A 19,086-nucleotide genomic window follows, 5' to 3' on the forward strand; every position below is an offset into this window, starting at 1 on the left:
GCGTTCCGTCGACGGGCCAAGATGGCCGACTTCTTCCGGGGAGCCGCCAAGATGGCCGACGTAGTCCGGGAGGCCATGAAGATGGCCGACTTCTTCCGAGAAGCCGCCAAGACGACCGACTTCTTCCGAGAAGCCGCCGAGACGACCGACTTCTTCCGAGAAGCCGCCGAGACGACCGACATTTCGCACATGGCTCCTCCGGGAACCGTGGTGCATGCGATCGGTGTGGCAGCACGAAGCATATTGCAACGTACAGGAATTGCCCCGCAAGAAACCGGCGGTGCAACGCCTGCCACACGTTGGGCCATTTTGCATCAGTATGCCGAAAAACCCGTACTGTTCACACGTCTCTTCCGCAGAGACGCTGTCTTCAACTTCCGCAGGGCAGCCGTCCGCGTCTGTCTTGACGGTAAGCGCTTTTGAAACTAAAAAAGATTTGGAAGTTCCAGTCGTAGTGAACGGCGTCTCCATGCGACTGCCGGTGGATACGGGAGCGTCTGTCTCATTGATGACGGCCGAAGATTTTGGAAAGCACTTTGGTCGACAGCACAGACTGTCACAAACAACAGTGGACTTGAAAAATTTCTCCAAGCAACGCATCGACATTCAAGGCCTGTTTCAAGCCACTGTCCAGTTTTTCCAAAGGTCATGCTCCGTCACGTTCCACGTAACGACTACAGGAACATCACTGCTGGGTTTAGACGCCATCCAACGCTTGGGCATACAGATCGACGGTACGTCGCTGACAGGTCGTCTACCATCGCTTCCTTCAGTACAGAGCCCCACAGGTGTGCCTCCGGATTTTTATCACCTTTCCAGTGACGAGTTGGGTCTCGTCAACAACGTTGTGCACCGAATTCATCGGCAGCAAGATGCGAAACCAGTATCTTCAAAGTTGCGCCGACTACCCCTGGCTCTCCGTGACCAGGTCACACATGAATTGCGACGTCTCAAGGACTGCGACGTCATCGAGCGCGTCGACGCTACTGAGTGGGTGTCTCCACTCGTGGTGGTGCGCAAGAAGGATGGAACCATGCGGCTCTGTGTAGATCTACGGGAACAGGACAGTCTGGTGTCTCAAGTTCAAGAAAGGGTCTTGCAGAAACAGTCGCAGACGAAACAGTACGTAGACAAACGTAGAGGTGCTCAGGCAACTCGTATCAAGGTGGGAGACACCGTCAGAATAAGATTTAACAGGAAAGGATTTTTTAAGTACTGTAAACCTTGTAAAGTCAAGGCCCAGATAGGACCATCTACTTTTCTACTCAGTGATGGGCAAACGTGGCATGTGTCTAAGTTAACCATAGTGATGAAGGTTCCAGCAGGTAGTACATTGTGTACAAGTAATAGGGACTTTTTGTACTCATATTCAAACTTGGATAGTCATTCCGATGACTTGTCTGTAGTGACAGCGTCTTCTCATAGTCATAAGCTTCAGTTAAGTTGTGCGTCTGACTGTATCACTTCCGAGTCTGCACAGTCAGCAGTTGTCTCTGATTCCGTGGGGGAATCGGTAGCCTCCCAGGACTTGTTGGGACATCGAGAGGAGCTTCCTGGGCAACCCTCTCCAGCTTTGAGCGACAACCACATTCAGTTTTCCAACCAGGGGGAGGTAAATAATAGTGGGACGACTGGGTCTTTAAAGTCGACCGATACGCGTCGCAACCTCCAAAGTTCTGAGGTACGCACGCGTCCTCATGGTGACAGAAAACGGCCTCCGTGGCTCGATGATATTGTTTCTGTAGTGTAGAGTGTATTTCCGTCTTCAAAATGCCACGGCTAAGGGCCTCATTGTGACATTTAGGAGACAGTCCACATGTTTCATTAACACAGGTATAAAAAGTGCTCCTTGTTGCGGTGCAGTGAGTTTAGTGCCGTGTTCCTTGTCAGACTTTGAGTGACTGCCTGTGTTTTGGTGCCCAAGACTGGTGCGCGTGTATGTGAACTTGGGTGGGGACGGACTGAATTTGTTGTGGACTTAAGTGCGTGCCTTGTGTGCATCTGGTGCACGTGTGTGTGAACGTGGGGGGAACGAACTGAAATTGCTTTTGGACTTAAGTGCGCGCCTTGTGTGCGCGTTTCACTGTATGCTTGCTTTGTTTCCAGGGGGGGATGATGTAGTATAGTGTCGCCCCCTGTCAGATCTCTGTCATCGTACATGTATGTTTTGTAGTTGTTTAGCTAGATGGCGCACCCACTTCTGTCATGTGACAAGCTTGGACCAATCGGGAGGTGTCATCTAGCGTGTGAAGCCTTTATAAGTAATAAACGGCCGCGGGTCGGCCGAGTCTTCGTTCCGGTTTTCATCGGGAGCAGTTAGCTCCGTGTCTCCTTTACTGCGCCGGCGCTAGCCGCGCGTTCGCCCGTCGGGGCCCCCCGCTTGCCTGCCGCTGCCGACACAACAGAAAGCAAAAATGGCCGCCCGCTATTGATGGTTTGAAACACCGCTTTCTAGACCTTCCTCACCGCTCATGGACACTCTGCGCCATAGGACGTGAAGGAGGAGAACTATATTTTTGTTTTCTAAGGAGTTCACATTTTCCCCGCCAGGCGTTAATTTTTGAATGCACTCCGAAGTTTCACGATCGTCAAAGTAGAAGGCAAGAATGGCCACCTCCGGGAGTGGTGCAAGCGCTTCAAAGGTCCAAATATCTCGCGATTCTCCTGCGGCTGCGACTGATGTTATTGATGGATTGAGCAGCAGCATGTCTGAGGGTGCTCCCTTTTCGTTAGACTTTGACTCTGAGAGCGACGGTGATGCAAGCCAGCCCGGAACATCGGCAGCCGCAGTCCAGCATGCCAAACTGTAGTGCTCGCACTTCAATTTTTGTAGTGGAATGCCTGTTCAATGAAAAATTTTGATTTTTTCAGAGGTAGTTCCTATTGAACAGCAATTCCTTTTTGTATATCTCATTATTTTATTTAAATTTATTTCTTAGTATATACAAGCGTGTCTTTGCAAACTTTGTTCAATTTTATCTCACATTATTGATTCTGCCAATTTATCTTTTTATGACATACATCTCGTTAATAAAACTTTTGTTTGTGAAAAGTGCATTCATTATGCTTTTTGGTTACGTATTATGTAAAATATTGAGTGCAGTAGTTCCTTCAGAAAAAAAGAATCTGACGTAACCTACAAAAAGCACCTATTTTTCCTACGGAAGGGAAAGAGTTAAGGGCTCAGATCACCACAGGCACATCCAAAAAAGCTCTGAATGCCTGCCAGTACACTTAGGCATATCGGTGTTAGTACTGGGACAGCAGATGGCGGGTGCACGTCTGTATAGTTAAGGAATACATATTGTGTACTGTGACAAGTGCCCCTTCCCATGCTTGTTATGCTTCACCGCAATATTCTTGCGTTTGCTGCACCGCGTAACATTACTGTACTAAGGCGGTGCTAACTTTTATGAACCGGCATCATGCAACGCACCGTGCTTTCAGAGCTTCGAAGCTAATCACAAGGACCACAAAGTGGAGTCGGTGCCATTGCTGACAGCGGTGAATTCTTTCAATGAAAAACACAGCGCCAAATGGCAAGAAGCTTAATAGCGAATGTCAAAGCAGCTAGGCCTAGCATTGCCGTGTTGGTGGCTACGGCTGCCAGTGGATCTGCATGTGAGAGTGCCGGTTTGAGGCGACAAGGTAATCAAATGGCAGTGGTAGTGGCTTTGATTAATGCTATTTCGGACCTACAGCCACGGCAAAAGGTCCGGAAAGTCGAACAGTGAAGGGCTCTTGCGTCCGAAATTTCAGACGTTCTTATCCATTGATGTTGGTGCCGTGAAGCTGTCCGAATTATTGGACGTCCGGAAAGTCAGTCGTTGATTGCACACTGGCAACCCCTCCAGCTGACGAAACTGCGTCAAAGTAGGTTCATTTTTATTCCTCTCTTTTATTCGAGCCAGCATTACCGCGACTTTCGTTCCCCTTCAATAAAATTACAGATAATTTTCCCTCAAAAAGCTCAAATCGACGGTTCGGAAAAATGATGCTGCGCATGCACTAACACGGTTGTCACGAGCACCTTCTACATAGATAGATACGAGAAGCAGACAGACAACCAACGCAGCCACAGCGCACCTTGAGACGCAGTTTTGTGGTGGCTTTGATCGCGCTACTTTCGTGAAAAGGCTGTCTAGTAGTGTTACGTATGCGTGCACAAATTGCTTCACTGGCAAATACAGCACGAGCTTATTTCGGTCCACGAAGAGCTATCCGGTGAGGTAAGCAGCATGAATAAGTGACGGCCGGGAATGCACTCACAGCACACAATGTGCGCTATACCTCGCTCCTCGCAGAGCTGGTTCTCATCACGCTGCTTGTGGCTACTGAATCATCATATGCCAGCGCCACAAGGTTATTTCGGCCTGCAAGCTTCAAGATGCCCTTAAATGCAGCCGCATTTTACCGAAAATGTGGAAAGCTCAAGATGGACGAGGACGGACAGAGCTTGTGAAAGTGCAGTGGTGTCCCTGAGTTGGCACTGACATGACAGTGGAATTATAATAAATATTATAAAGTGATGTCAAGAGTGTGCCTCATATGACATTCGGCGCCAAGCACTACACCACTGAAGTGATTGAAACATACTATCCGAGGGCAGTTGGTTTCGAAGACGGGCAGCGCGCAACGACCACCGTGGGAGGCAGTTCGCCTGGTTTGCTCTTTTCTACCGATGGTGTACAGATATCCAAATGTATTTTTCATTTAGCCTCTTTAAGGGGCCCTCACCAGGTCTAGCCATTTTGAGCTGACAAGCGCAGACCATACAATGCGCGCCGACGATCGGGTTTGCAAAGAATTACATCGCTGCGCACCATGGAAAGGTGTGAAATTTCAATTCGAACACCATTTTCCCTTCTCCTCGCAGCCACTGTGCTCCAAGCCGGACAGTGACGTACTCGTGTCTCTGCGCCTACGTAATCATGTCCACAGTATGACGTCGCTCCTGGTGACCCGTGACTTCGAGAATTATTCAAGAGAACATCTGTTATCTGTGCGATTTGTTACTTGCATTGACGAATTGAAGTTTAGAGAAATAATAAAACACACAAACGGAATGTATCGTTGTTTTTTGTTTTACTTCGCACCGAAGCAAGAGAGATGCTCTTCCGCTTCGTCTGCTCGTTCCCACAGTCGTGCAGTCACGTGGGCAGGTACCAAACTATGCCATCTTTTACCGTGTTGCAGCGCATGATCATGCTCTGCGATCCACTTGTTCTGCCTCAGTATTCGTTTAACACTGAATTGTACCGCTAGTCATGTGTCTTGTGCACAGCATGCAAAATTGTGCGCTGTGCGAATGAGACAACAGCTCGCGCGCAATGCTGTCAGCGAAAGTGCGTAGTGCTGAAACAAACAAACCAAAAAAAAGCAACAAGAAAAAAAAAGTGAAGGCTGTGACATATGCATCCCACGATCCTCGAGGTCCGATATGGGAGAGCGCAGGGGAGGAATTTCGCTTGCGGAGGCAAGACGGAGCGCGTGGAGAGAGCATCTTGCTTGGCAGTGGAGCCCGCCTGCTAAAATCATGAGTTCGTGGCACTGAAATATTTCTATCTCGACTATTAATGAGCTGATTAAAAAAAGAAAACTTTTGAAGCAGAACGCTCCCTAAAGGACATGTAACACCTTGCAGTGCATGACCAAAATTTGTTATGGGGCCTGGTGAGGGGCCCTTTAATATTCATGCATGCGTTAAAGAGTTCACAAAAGAAAAAATGCATTTGATTGCTAGCAGAGGCTTCTTCGTAACCGGCGACACCCACGGCCAGCGAGCAAGGCCTACTTACCATCTCCATCAGTAGCAGTTATAGCGCATGCAGTCGCGAGAACAGCACACCGTTTGAGACTTTCCCACATTTACCGTGGATGAAAAATTACCATTGTAGTAAAACAAACAGCTCTGTGAAACTTTCCTTCATTTCAGATGGACCATATTAGCGCGATAAGCTTTCCTAAGCGGAGCATCACGCTCGGCCCGCTGACTGTCGACAGCCGCCGATCAATCAAGCCAGTAGGCCTAGCTCCCAGTTGTCGAAGCAGCAGCCGACAGTGCTTGCAATGAAAATGCCGACAGTCATAAAGCGTTAAGTTTCGTGAGCATGTTAGTGTCTGGACAATTATGTTGCAGTTAAATGAACATAGAGTTGCTTTTCTCTATACTCTCTCAGCAGCAAAGAGCAAACTAGGCCAGACGATTTGCACGGTGGTCGATGCGCACGGCCAGTCTGCAAAACCAAGTGTGGTCACTTGGCGACACATAAGTAGCGTGTTTTGACGACGTACACTCCGATGTTTGTTGAAGGAGTGCATGTCGCTCGCACCAGTCCTGTGCTGGCATCAGCAGTCTGCAAACATGTATTTTTAACGTATTCTTGTTCCTTCAGTGCCGAGCCTCAATGAGCCTGGCGAAAAGTGTCAGTTTTAGAAAGCAGATACTGCCACACATGATCAGTTTGAATGGTACGCTTCGAGAAGACGGAGGTCCATGTCATGTACGAAAACTGGAACTGAGTTACAGCATCTTCAGTTATTTTTACCACAGTGAAGAACACATGCAGCTGCTGTGGCACAGTCCAGGCAGAAGCCGAGAAATTAAACTCACTTTCTAACCACATATTCTCGCACGCAGAGTGCTGCAGCTTTGCCTGTTGTGCTATAGGTGGCGTTCACCATTTTGCAAATCACCAATTCCCTGAGTTTTCCCTGAATATTTCCAGACTATTCAAAATCTCCAAGAATTCACGGTTTTCCCGGTTGGTGGACACCCTGAGATAGCACAAGGCTGGTGCACATCGATCTGGGACGTCAAGCTACCTTGCCTGACTGCCATAGAATCTAATGGAGACGCTCCCGAGCAAGCGATGGTGATATTGAAATCACTGCTTTCGTCAAGCCAGGCTTGGCAATGGAAATTTCAGTCCAAGTAGGATGATGTTATGAAGCAGAGTACATATGCCTGCTATCTAGGAGGTGCTAGTTTAGTCAAGTGGATAAGACACTCGGCCTCTAAGCATGGGGTCATAGGTTCAAAACTCACTATCACAATGTTCTTCCTTTCGAATTTATTGTTTCTTTTTATATGTTATTTTCTATATAGTAATTACTGAGGCAAAGTTAGAATGCAGGTGAGAGCTTGCGCAGGCAAGGAACACACGGATAACACAGGCTTCCAAAAGCAAGCATGAAGATGACGTGGCAATGCCCTCTCCCCTCACGCAGCGCCTTTCGCCTGCCTTGCTCCATCAAGGTGCACACGTGATGTGGCATCGCAGCCAATGGGAACTTAGGTGCCGTTTCGCTGCTAGAGACACTGGCTTTTTTGCTCAATGGGCCATTTGATGCTTCCGCATTAAAAAGACCTTAAAAAAGAAGGAAGACGCTTTTTGCAGCCTTAATTATCTTCAGTGTTCTTTCTTTCTTTCTTTTTTTTTTTTTGTGCCGGGAGCTGTGCACTGGGGGAAATTACAAAGGAGTCATAATTTATTAAGCTTACTACTTGCACTACTGTGACATATCCAATGATACAAAACAGGTGGGATGAACATTCATGAATAGACAGCCACCAGTTGTAACTTTCTGGCAAACAGGCTGCATACTTGGGCAACTGGTACTATGTTATGAAAGACTTGACAGTAGACAAATGAAAGACTATGCCGGAATGTGAGAAACCATGCGCGCACACATGCACACATACATCAACAGTGGCTTGGCCTGACGTGCAAGGTGCGAAATATTCTTTAGCATAGAGTGTGTTTGGACCAGTTGTGACATGACGTAACATAAGATTTAAAACTGCAGAAGCGATGACAACAAAAGCACAAGAAATACAGGCCTTTGTAAAGCCATGAAAGCAATGAGCATTGGTAAAGACCCGAAATGAACTTAAATGATTGGTTCTGTAACAACTCTGTGTTAAACAGTGACAAATCCTTACCCTGCACTGCATTTGCACATCCAGAAGCTGCCCTGTCAGTCACCGTACAGACAGGCATCCCAAAGTTGTAGCCACGTGATCGCACAGTTGATGATGATGATGCAGCAGCCTGTGAGCACCTGTGGGTAGCATTGTTTTGGTCACCCTTTAGCCCCTTACATCATGAATATTAGTTTTCTTGTGAAAAGCTTAGACAAAGCTTTGCTTATGCCAGAAATGGCCAAACAAACCCCAAATTTCAAAATAAAAGTTAGAAGTACGGGTAGAATTTTATGAAAATAAACTGTCGTGTATCATCTATGATACACTATGCGGTTACAGTTATATTTTACAACCATAGAAATACAACCATACAGAAAGACATTTGGATCGAATAAAACCTGCCAAGGACTTAACAATATTCTGTAATAACACAATTTCCTGGAACAGATGGAGTGTAATAATTTTTGCACTTAGATTTGTTTGAAGTTTCTCAAAAATTTGATGACATCCTCTTTGAGTAAATTATAGCTACAATACTTAAGCCATATCCCTTAGTACACTTCATTTTATGGGAATTCTTGCTTCGCACAGTCTTCAGAAGCTTGGCAAAAACTGAAACAATACCTTCTTTCTTGGAGAGTTTCTTTTGTTGCTGCTCTTGTGTTTAACTCTTGCAACACTACTGGCCCCATGCTATGCCTATAAAAATAGGTGGAATGTTCATTTTCTGTCATATTCACCACAATAATGGTGCTAATCAACAATATAGCCCGTAAAAACAGTATTATTTTGCCACAAAACTTCTTTTCTCGCAACAAAACAAATCTGCTCTCGTCCACAAAACAACCCATAATTGCATGCTGTGTCTTCACTGAAACCCCAGAATGTATTCCTCATTCAATATATCACAGCCGACTGATAAAATGCAAACAAACCCCCTGCTATTTTTACTGGTCTTGTTTTAAGTGTAAGAATTATGAACATAACCAGTTTGTTTTCTAACTTTTTGTGCACTAGGTGATGAGCTGCTGGCATACACAATTTAGGATAACAATAAATTAAAGATTATTTGATAGTTACAGCTACTATAAGTTTTATTGCAAGAGATCACACAGATTTTGAATTAATATGTATTAATTTATTTTTTTACTGAATCTATTAAGTTCGAAGAAGCTGTTTTATGTCTGTCACATATGATACAGAATGCGGTAATGTAAGGTAAGGGGGTTAATCAGTTAGGATATCTCTTCGAAAACAAGGCTTCATATGGTGCCAAAAAGACCACACAGGGACATGTCTCACATCAAACTGGCATCAGTGGTTTGTCTTTGTCATTAAGATGGTTCTTATTGTGCCCAATTTTTAAGGGTAATTAAACAAATTCTATATACAGTTAATACCAAGAGAACCTTTAGAAAACTGTAGGGAATGTTGACAAGCACCTGTATGAACTGTTTTGATGATACACTGTTTAGGTGAACACCTTATTATTATAACTTCTGCACAGATCCTTGTTTAGGCTGGGGAGGGAAGGTCAAGAATGAATTAACACTATATGCAGCCTCACAAAGTTGCTCTACAACAATACCAAAAAGAAGAGAAAGAAAGAAAAAAAAAGTTAACGGGGTGTTGAGGGAGGAGGCGTGTATAAAACAACATGATTTTTCTGCCTTCCTTACCTATGGCCACATGCACTGGCAGCCGAATCGTCATCGCTGTCACCCGACTGCATCACTTCGGATTCGTGGCGAAGGTAGAGCACCTCAGGCACCACGTGGGCAGCCGTCCGGGCCAATGTCCATGCCTCACCTTCCTTGCTAAGGTTGTGCCGCTGCAAACTCTCCTGGTTTAGACGCAGCCACACACCCTCCGAATTGGATACCTGCATTGCATGCACGGTCAAGTGACCCTCAAAAATGGGCACCGTGCCAGAAAACCAGGCAAAAGTCCAGTTCAAGCCAGATACACTGTATTACAGTGATGGCTATTCTGCATTCTTCCAGTTCTCTATGTGTCCATCTACATGCTGCACCAAAAAACCTAAGCGAAAGCAGTTTACGTTATAAGCAGGTGTGTTTGAATAGCATAATTCCCAAGTCGAATTGAATATGAATATTCAAGAAAAATGAGCTTCGAATATCAAATTGAATATCGAATATTTTTACAATCTTGAACACTGTGGAACATGTGGAGTCTGTATGATTAAAAAGAAAAGAAAGAGAGGGGCTTGCTTATGTTATTTGATACATATAATACCATTCACAACTAGAAGACTGGTCGATTGAAGAGCTTGTAAACAAAACACCATTACTTTCAGTCATTTGCCACAATATGACAGTGATAATAATAAGGTGGTAAGAGCATGTCAGAGCAGGATTGGCCACCCTGGTGCAGTACTTGGCCACAACCTCCTATATGAATACAACAATCAAACCCCGGCCCTCAGTCCCCAGCAGCCGCGAAGCAGCTGACCACGGCGGCGGTCAGATCTGTGACGCTGCAGAGGGTGCTACATGACTGGGGTAGTTGGAGAAGTATGGGAGAGGCCTTTGCCCTGCAGTGGGCGTAACTAGGCTGATGATGATGATGATGAAGAGCATGTCACCGGATGGATATAGAGTGCTGTGTTCATTGAAGGAAAAAAGCACGATACTACAGACCTGCATATGGGTTTTAAATAAATGTATATACGGTGAGACTGATTAAATAACCCTTGAACCTAAATCAAGACAACATGCAAAGTCGTACATATGCTGCTTTAAAAGCAGGGCATTATTGAATGACAAAAAGTTAATGAGCCGAATTTAACTGCCTCTGTGCAACACCTGCACCTTTTTTACAGCAGAATCATCCAGAACCATCACCACCTGCATTGGCTCTTCTCCCCTGAGGCTTCAATCAGTGCTGTCATCCCTTATATTCAAACAGAAGCAAATATGTGGCAAATAGTCACTTCTTAAATCGAATAAGAGTGGAAAAGCAAGGACTATTTGATTTGAAATTCTTAATACTTGCAGACTCTAAATAGAAACTGTTTGACCTCTAACCTAACCTAGCCTTGGAATCTGAACCTGGCAACGTTTAACGCTAGAACGTTATCTAGTGAGGCGACTCTAGCAGTGCTATTGGAGGAATTAGAGGGCAGTAAATGGGATATAATAGGGCTCAGTGAAGTTAGGAGGACAAATGAAGCATATACAGTGCTAAAAAGCAGGCACATCCTGTGCTACCAGGGCTTAGCGGAGAGGCGAGAACTAGCAGTCGGATTCCTGGTTAATAATATAGCTGGTAACGTACAGGAATTCTATAGCATTAACGAGAGGGTGGCAGGTTTTGTTGTGAACCTTAATAAGAGGTACAAATTGAAGGTCGTACAGGTGTACACCCCTACACCCCTACATCCAGTCACGATGACCAGGAAGTCGAAAGCTTCTATGAAGACGTGGAATCGGTGATGGGTAAGGTCAAAACAAGATACACTGTACTGATGGGCGACTTCAGTGCCAAGGTAGGCAAGAAGCAGGCTGGAGACAAGGCAGTGGGGGAATATGGCATAGGCACTAGGAATAGCAGGGGAGAGTTATTAGTAGACTTTTCAGAAGAGAATAATATGTGGATAATGAATACCTTCTTCTGCAAACGGAATAGCCGAAAGTGGATGTGGAGGAGCCCGAATGACCAGACTAGAAATGAAATAGACTTTATACTCTGCGCTAACCCTGGCATCATACAAGATGTGGATGTGCTCAGTAAGGTGCGCTGCAGTGACCATAAGATGGTAAGAACTCGAATTAGCCTAGACCTGAGGAGGGAACGGAAGAAACTGGTACATAAGAAGCCGATCAATGAGTTAGCGGTAAGAGGGAAAATAGGAGAATCCCAGATCAAGCTACAGAACAAGTATTCGGCTTTAACACAGGAAGAGGACCTTAGTTGAAGTAACTCGAGAAGCAGTTGACAAGGAACGAGCGCTTTATTAAAGGTTAGTGTAGCTTTTATAGTCTTTATCTTGTGACGTCAGCCGCAGCCACTGCCGATTCACAAGAGGCAAGGCCGGTGAATCTGACAAAACAAACACGTGTCAGCGGCGCATGCTGATTCACAACAATTCTTCCCCCTTAAGGAGTGAAGCGGTCCGGGGGCCGGGGCTTCCGCTTCGACCTACGCAGTGTCACTTCAGCCCGGTCAATCACTTGCGGCTCGCTGGTAGCAACCTCTGCTTCGGCCGGCCCGTCTGATGACGTTGGAATGTCGGTGTCTACTTGAGCCTGACTGTGACTGCTGTCGAGTCCTTGTGACTGCGAGTCTGCCGCTGCATTCTGACTGCCTTTAGTCGGTACTTGCATGGGGGCGTCGGGTTCCACCGCTTCTCCTTCCACGCTGGTCCTCCTGGTTTTTAGCTGGTCGAGGTGGCGGCGATGTTGCTCCCCATCTGCAGTCTTTACCGTTGCCATTCGCGAGCCTTCGGTGGACTCTACCGCGCCTGGTTTCCATTTGTCACCCACTCCATAGTTCTTGAACCAGACGTCTTTGCTCAGCGGTGGGCCACTGTTGCACGCACCTGCAGAAGGGAATGGTCGTGACACGACGTTGTGCAATAAAGAACGTGGCTGATATCCGAGAAGCATAGAAGCTGGGGTTTGCCTATTTGGCAAGGGAGTGCGCCGATAATGCGAAAGAATGTGGTCCAGCCGAGCTTGCAAACTGCCGCATGTGTTTTTGTTTAACCCCTGTTTGACAGTCCGTACTGCTCTTTCCACCAGGCCATTAGACTGCGGTTTGTAGGGAGCTGTCCGCAAATGAGCGATGCCATTACGCTTCATAAATGCCCTGAACTCTTCGCTAGTAAACTGCGGCCCGTTGTCCGTCACCAGGGTCCTCGGCAAACCGAACCGGCTGAACATAGTCTGCAGTGCTTCAATTGTCTTTGCCGAACTGGCGGTCTTCATGGCGGTAACCTCGATCCATTTCGTATGGGAATCAACCACGATCAACAACATGTTACCTTCCACAGGACCCGCAAAATCGACATGGACCCTAGACCATGGCTCCTCTGTGTCCGGCCAAGGCACGGGTTGTCGGGCAGGAGGCATGCTGCCCCATTCTATGCATGTTGGACACGCGTTGACCAGCTTCTCAATGTCCCGATCGAGCCCTGGGTACCAGAAAACAGAACGTGCCAGGTTCTTCATAGCCGTTATCCCTTGATGTGCATCATGCAGCATACGCAGCATTGACTGCCGCGCACTTGCTGGAATAACCGCTCGATGGCTCCAGTACACAATTCCGTGGCTGTACGTTAGTTCGTCTTTCCTGTGCATGTACACGCGTAACGGCTCCTGAGCCGGTTGCAAGTACCGTGGCCAGCCATTCTGAATGTAATCACGGACTTGCGCGAGGTCGCTGTCGTCAACAGTCATTCTAGCCAAGTCACTCGCCGACAGAGGACAGGTATTGAGGTGATCGGTCAGAAGAACATACTCACGAGCGTCATCTTCTGCGGCCTTAGTGTTGTTATGCTCCTGCCTCACCGGTAAACGGCTGAGAGTGTCTGCAGGAATCAACGTCTTTCCTGGCTTGAACTGAATTTTGTAGTTGTAGGCGCTTAGCAAGAGGGACCAACGCTGAATCCGGGCAGCGGCCATGGCGGGAACGGGCTTGTCGGGGCTGAAAAGGCTCAGAAGAGGTTTGTGATCTGTAACAAGCGTGAAATGATTCCCGAGCAGATATTCCCGGAACTTTGTAACCCCGAAGACAACTGCCAATGCCTCTCTTTCAATTTGCGCGTAATTACGCTCAGCAGCTGAAAGCGTTCGCGACCGGAACCCAATTGGTCGATCTTGCCCATTTATTCTGTGATATAGCACTGCGCCGACGCCGCACGACGACGCATCGGTTTCCAAGATAAGCGGCTTACTTGGATCGTAGTGCACCAAGAACTTAGCTTCCTCTAGCAGCCACTTTGTTGCTCGGAACGCGTTATCTTGTCTCGCTCCCCACTGCCAGCGTGTGTTCTTTCTTAGCAGTTCATGCAGTGGCTCTAGAACAGTAGCCAAGTTTCCCAGAAATGAGTGGTAGTAGGTCACGAAGCCCAAAAACGGCCGTAGTTCTGCAACACCGGTTGGCTTCGGCATTTTCATTATTGCAGCAATGTTGTCCATCTTAGGTAACAATCCGTTCGTATTTATACGATGTCCCAGAAATTCAACTTCTGCTTGTCGGAACTTGCATTTCTGCGGATTCAGCTTGACACCGTGTTGCCGGAAACGTCTGAAAACTTCACGCAACGTCTCGCAGTTGCCGCGTTTCTCCGCGACTACCACATCGTCCAGGTACACTTGAATGCCCGGAATGCCTTGCAGGATGCCGTCCATACGTCTCTGAAAAATCGCAGGAGCAGAGGCTACACCAAAAGGAAGCCTATTAAAGCAAAACAGGCCTTTCGGAGTGTTGACGACCAATATCTTCTTCGTTTCCTCGTCAAGCGGCAACTGACTGTAAGCATCCTTCATGTCGATGGTGCTGAATACTTCACCACCGTTTAGGTTTGCGAAGATATCCCTTATTTTTGGCAATGGGTACTGCTCCGTGACACATGCAGCATTTGCGGTCACCTTAAAATCGCCACACAACCGAATGGAACCATTCTTTTTGATAACGGGAACCAAAGGCGTGGCCCACTCTGCACTGTCGACAGGCGAGAGAATGCCATGCTTAACAAGTCTGTCTATTTCATTTGACACTTGCTCCCGCATTGCATACGGCACAGAACGTGCTTTGCAGAACCGCGGGATCGCATTTTCCCGCAACCGCAAATGGACTGCGGGGCCATCAATTAGCCCTAGACCTGGCGTAAACAAATCGCCGAACTCCTCTAAGAGTGCGCTAACCAAAGTACTGTCAGGGACATTTTGCTCACCGGAGGTTTCCTCGCCGAGAATGCTGAAGACGGACCTTCCGCTACGCTCAAATGCGCTGATGACATCTCGCCCGCACAAGTTCGGGCCATCGCATTGCAGTACGGTTAGAGTTGCATCTAGGGCCTTTCCCGCGTACGAGACCGGAAGTTTCAGCTGACCCCTCACGGGCAGCTTGCCAAGAAAGCAGGACAACTGCAAGGACGTCTCGCGGAGCGCAGGCCAGGCATGCCGATGCTTGCAGTATGTTTTCCACGTAATGGTGGAGACAGGTGATCCGGTGTCCACTTGCACTGTCAGCGGAATTCCGCTCCAGCAGAGGGTGCGAACCACAGGCTTGACCAAGTTTACCGACGTAGTGTACAAACTCAGTAGACAAAGTTCGTTGTCGTCGCTCTCTGAAGAATGCTCCTCACAAAGGGCCACCCCTTGTTTCCAAACACACATCTTAGCTAGGTGCCCTTTACGCCAGCAGCGAAAACACTCCGCCCGGCGAAACTTGCACTTTGCTGCCTTGTGCTTAGTGCTACCACAGCACGGGCAAACGACGTCTTCGCTTGGTCGAGAAGTGCTCGGATGAGTCTTGTGGTAATACGGTTGACCTTGCACCTTGCTCCTCACAGCATGGATGTCGCCATAATCCTGTGTCCTCTCCATGTGATCAACGTTGAGAGCTGCCATCTCTGCTGCTAACGCTATATCTTCGGCTTCTTTCAGCGTCAGCGAAGGTCTGGCCAAAAGCTTCCGACGAACGCCGGTATCACGTAGACCACAAACAAGTCTGTCTCGTAGCATCCTGTCCCGTGCCTCGCCAAAGTTGCAACTGCAGGCCTTCTTCCGAATTTCCACAATGAAGTCCTTCGTTGACTCGTCGGGACGCTGGCATCTGGTGAAGAACTTGTACGACTCCGCTATTTCGTTGCCCTGTGGCGCAAAGTGCTCTGCCAGCAGTTCAAGCAGCTTCTCATAGGTAAGGTCTTGAATCTTCGCCGGTGCGCACCTTACCGTTATTATGCCGACTGTTGCCGTGCTTAAGGCTGCCGTTAGCAGGGCTCGTCGTTTTTTGGAGTCGACGATATCGTAAGCTTCAAAGTAGGACTGCAGACGCACCTGGTAGGCGTCCCAACTGTCGTCCGTTTCGTCGAAACCCGGTGGTCCGGCGTGGGCCGCCATGGAGCAGGCACGGCCCGGTGGTGGGCAGCCTCGTCGCCACTGAAGTAACTCGAGAAGCAGTTGACAAGGAACGAGCGCTTTATTAAAGGTTAGTGTAGCTTTTATAGTCTTTATCTTGTGACGTCAGCCGCAGCCACTGCCGATTCACAAGAGGCAAGGCCGGTGAATCTGACAAAACAAACACGTGTCAGCGGCGCATGCTGATTCACAACAGGCATCATACAAGATGTGGATGTGCTCAGCAAGGTGCGCTGCAGTGACCATAAGATGGTAAGAACTCGAATTAGCCTAGACCTGAGGAGGGAACGGAAGAAACTGGTACATAAGAAGCCGATCAATGAGTTAGCGGTAAGAGGGAAAATAGGAGAATCCCAGATCAAGCTACAGAACAAGTATTCGGCTTTAACACAGGAAGAGGACCTTAGTGTTGAAACAATGAACGACAATCTTATGGGCATCATTAAGGAGTCTGCAATAGAAGTCGATGGCAACTCCGTTAGACAGGATACCAGTAAGCTATCGCAGGAGACGAAAGATCTGATCAAGAAACGCCAATGTATGAAAGCCTCTAATCCTACAGCTAGAATAGAACTGGCAGAACTTTCCAAGTTAATCAACAAGCGTAAAACAGCTGAAATAAGGAAGTATAATATGGATAGAATGGAACATGCTCTCAGGAACGGAGGAAGCCTAAAAGCAGTGAAAAAGAAACTAGGAATAGGGAAGAATCAGATGTATGCGTTAAGAGACAAAGCCGGCAATATCATTACTAATATGAATGAGATCGTTCAAGTGGCTGAGGAGTTCTATAGAGATTTATACAGTACGTACCAGTGGCATCCACGACGATAATGGAAGAGAGAATAATCTAGAGGAATTTGAAATCCCACAAGTAACACCGGAAGAAGTAAACAAAGCCTCGGGAGCTATGCTAAGGGGGAAGGCAGCTGGGGAGGATCAGGTAACAGCAGATTTGTTGAAGGATGGTGGGCAGATTGTTCTAGAAAAACTGGCCACCTTGTATACGCAATGCCCCATGATTTCGAACGTACCGAAATCTTGGAAAAACGCTAACATAATCCTAATCCATAAGAAAGGGGACACCAAAGACGTGAAAAATTATAGACCGATCAGCTTACTGCCCGTTGCCTACAAAATATTTACTAAGGTAATTGCAAATAGAATCAGGAACACCTTAGACTTCTGTCAACCAAAGGACCAGGCAGGATTCCGTAAAGGCTACTCAACAATAGACCATATTCACACTATCAATCAGGTGATAGAGAAATGTGCGGAATATGACCAACCCTTATATATAGCTTTCATTGATTACGAGAAAGCGTTTGATTCAGTCGAAACCTCCGCAGTCATGGAGGCATTGCGGAATCAGGGTGTAGGCGAACCATATGTAAAAATACTGAAAGGTACCTATAGCGGCTCCACAGCCACCATAGTCCTCCATAAGGAAAGCAACAAAATCCCGATAAAGAAAGGCGTCAGACAGGGACATACTATCTCTCCAATGGTATTCACAGCGTGTTTACAGGAGGTATTCAGAGACCTGAATTGGGAAGAATTGGGGATAAGAGCTAATGGAGAATACCTTAGTAACTTGCGATTCGCTGATGATATTACCTTGCTTAGTAACTCAGTGGACCAGCTGCAATGCATGCTCACTGACCTGGAGAGGCAAAGAAGAACAGTGGGTCTAAAAATTAATCTGCAGAAAACTAACGCAATGTTTAACAGTCTCGGAAGAGAACAGCAGTTTACGATAGGTAGCGAGGCACTGGAAGTGGTAAGGGAATACATCTACTTGGGACAGGTAGTGACTGCGGATCCGGATCATGAGACTGAAATAATCAGAAGAATAAGAATGGGCTGGGGTGCGTTTGGCAGACATTCTCAGATCATGAACAGCAGGTTGCCATTATCCCTCAAGAGAAAAGTATGTAACAGCTTTGTCTTACCAGTACTCACATATGTGGCAGAAACCTGGAGGCTTACGAAAATGGTTCTACTGAAATTGAGAATGACGCAACGAGCTATGGAAAGAAGAATGATAGGTGTAACGTTAAGAGATAAGAAAAGAGCAGATTGGGTGAGGGAACAAACGCAAGTTAATGATATCTTAGTTGAAATCAAGAAAAAGAAATGGGAATGGGCAGGACATGTAATGAGGAGGGAAGATAACCGATGGTCATTAAGGGTTACGGACTGGATTCCAAGGGAAAAGAAGCGTAGCAGAGGGCGGCAGAAAGTTAGGTGGGCGGATGAGATTAAGAAGTTTGCTGGGACAACATGGCCACAATTAGTACATGACAGGGGCAGTTGGAGAAGTATGGGAGAGGCCTTTGCCCTGCAGTGGGCTTAACCATGCTGCTGCTGATGATGATGATATACGGTGAGACTTATTAAATAACCCTTGAACCTAAATCAAGACAACATGCAAAGTCGTACATATGCTGATTTAAAAGGAGGGCATTTTTGAATGACTAGAAGTTAATGAGCAGAATTTAACTGCCTCTGTGCAACACCCACACCTTTTTTGCAGCAGAATCATCCGGAACCATCACCATCTGCATTGGCTTTTCTTCCCTCAGGCTTCAATCAGTGCTGTCATCCCTTATATTCAAACAGAAACAAATATGTGGCAAATAGTCCATTCTTAAATCGAATAAGATTCGAATAGCAAGGACTATTTGATTTGAAATTCTTGATACTTGCAGACTCTAAATATAAACTGTTTGACTTCTATAATCAATGAGCATAAATTATTGAACTAAGTGCCATGCAAGAAGGCTACAGAGAAAATAGCTGAATATCAGAAGCAAGTCCAAAAATACAATACATACTGAAACCAACTGTAAAACTTGGAGGACGTTTAAGCTTTGCCTTTAAGAGTGGAACGCAATAGCATTCAAAGATTCCTGACTGCTTCTCAAGCTTCTTGGCAACTGGAGCGTGTGTAACTGTAACGTTTACCTGGAAACGCTGGCCGCGAACGCTAATCATGAAGGCAAGCTTTGTGGCAGAAAAACAGCCTCTTACGAGGGGCACGATGCAGCG

General features: G+C 46.8%; 1 protein-coding gene across 1 annotated transcript in view; it reads right to left on the bottom strand.

Moving 5' to 3' along the window:
* hiw (MYC binding protein highwire) overlaps positions 1-19,086 on the bottom strand; it is a 266,470-nt gene that overhangs the window by 77,099 nt on the left and 170,285 nt on the right. Inside the window, exons 53-54 of the mRNA XM_050182883.3 lie at positions 9,607-9,809; positions 7,946-8,064 (exon numbers count right to left, since the gene is read on the bottom strand). Of these exons, the coding sequence (XP_050038840.1) occupies positions 7,946-8,064; positions 9,607-9,809 (322 nt within the window). The remainder of the gene's footprint in view (positions 1-7,945; positions 8,065-9,606; positions 9,810-19,086) is intronic.

This window comes from Dermacentor andersoni, chromosome 4 (genome assembly GCF_023375885.2).
Source record: "Dermacentor andersoni chromosome 4, qqDerAnde1_hic_scaffold, whole genome shotgun sequence".
Lineage (NCBI taxonomy): Eukaryota > Metazoa > Arthropoda > Arachnida > Ixodida > Ixodidae > Dermacentor > Dermacentor andersoni.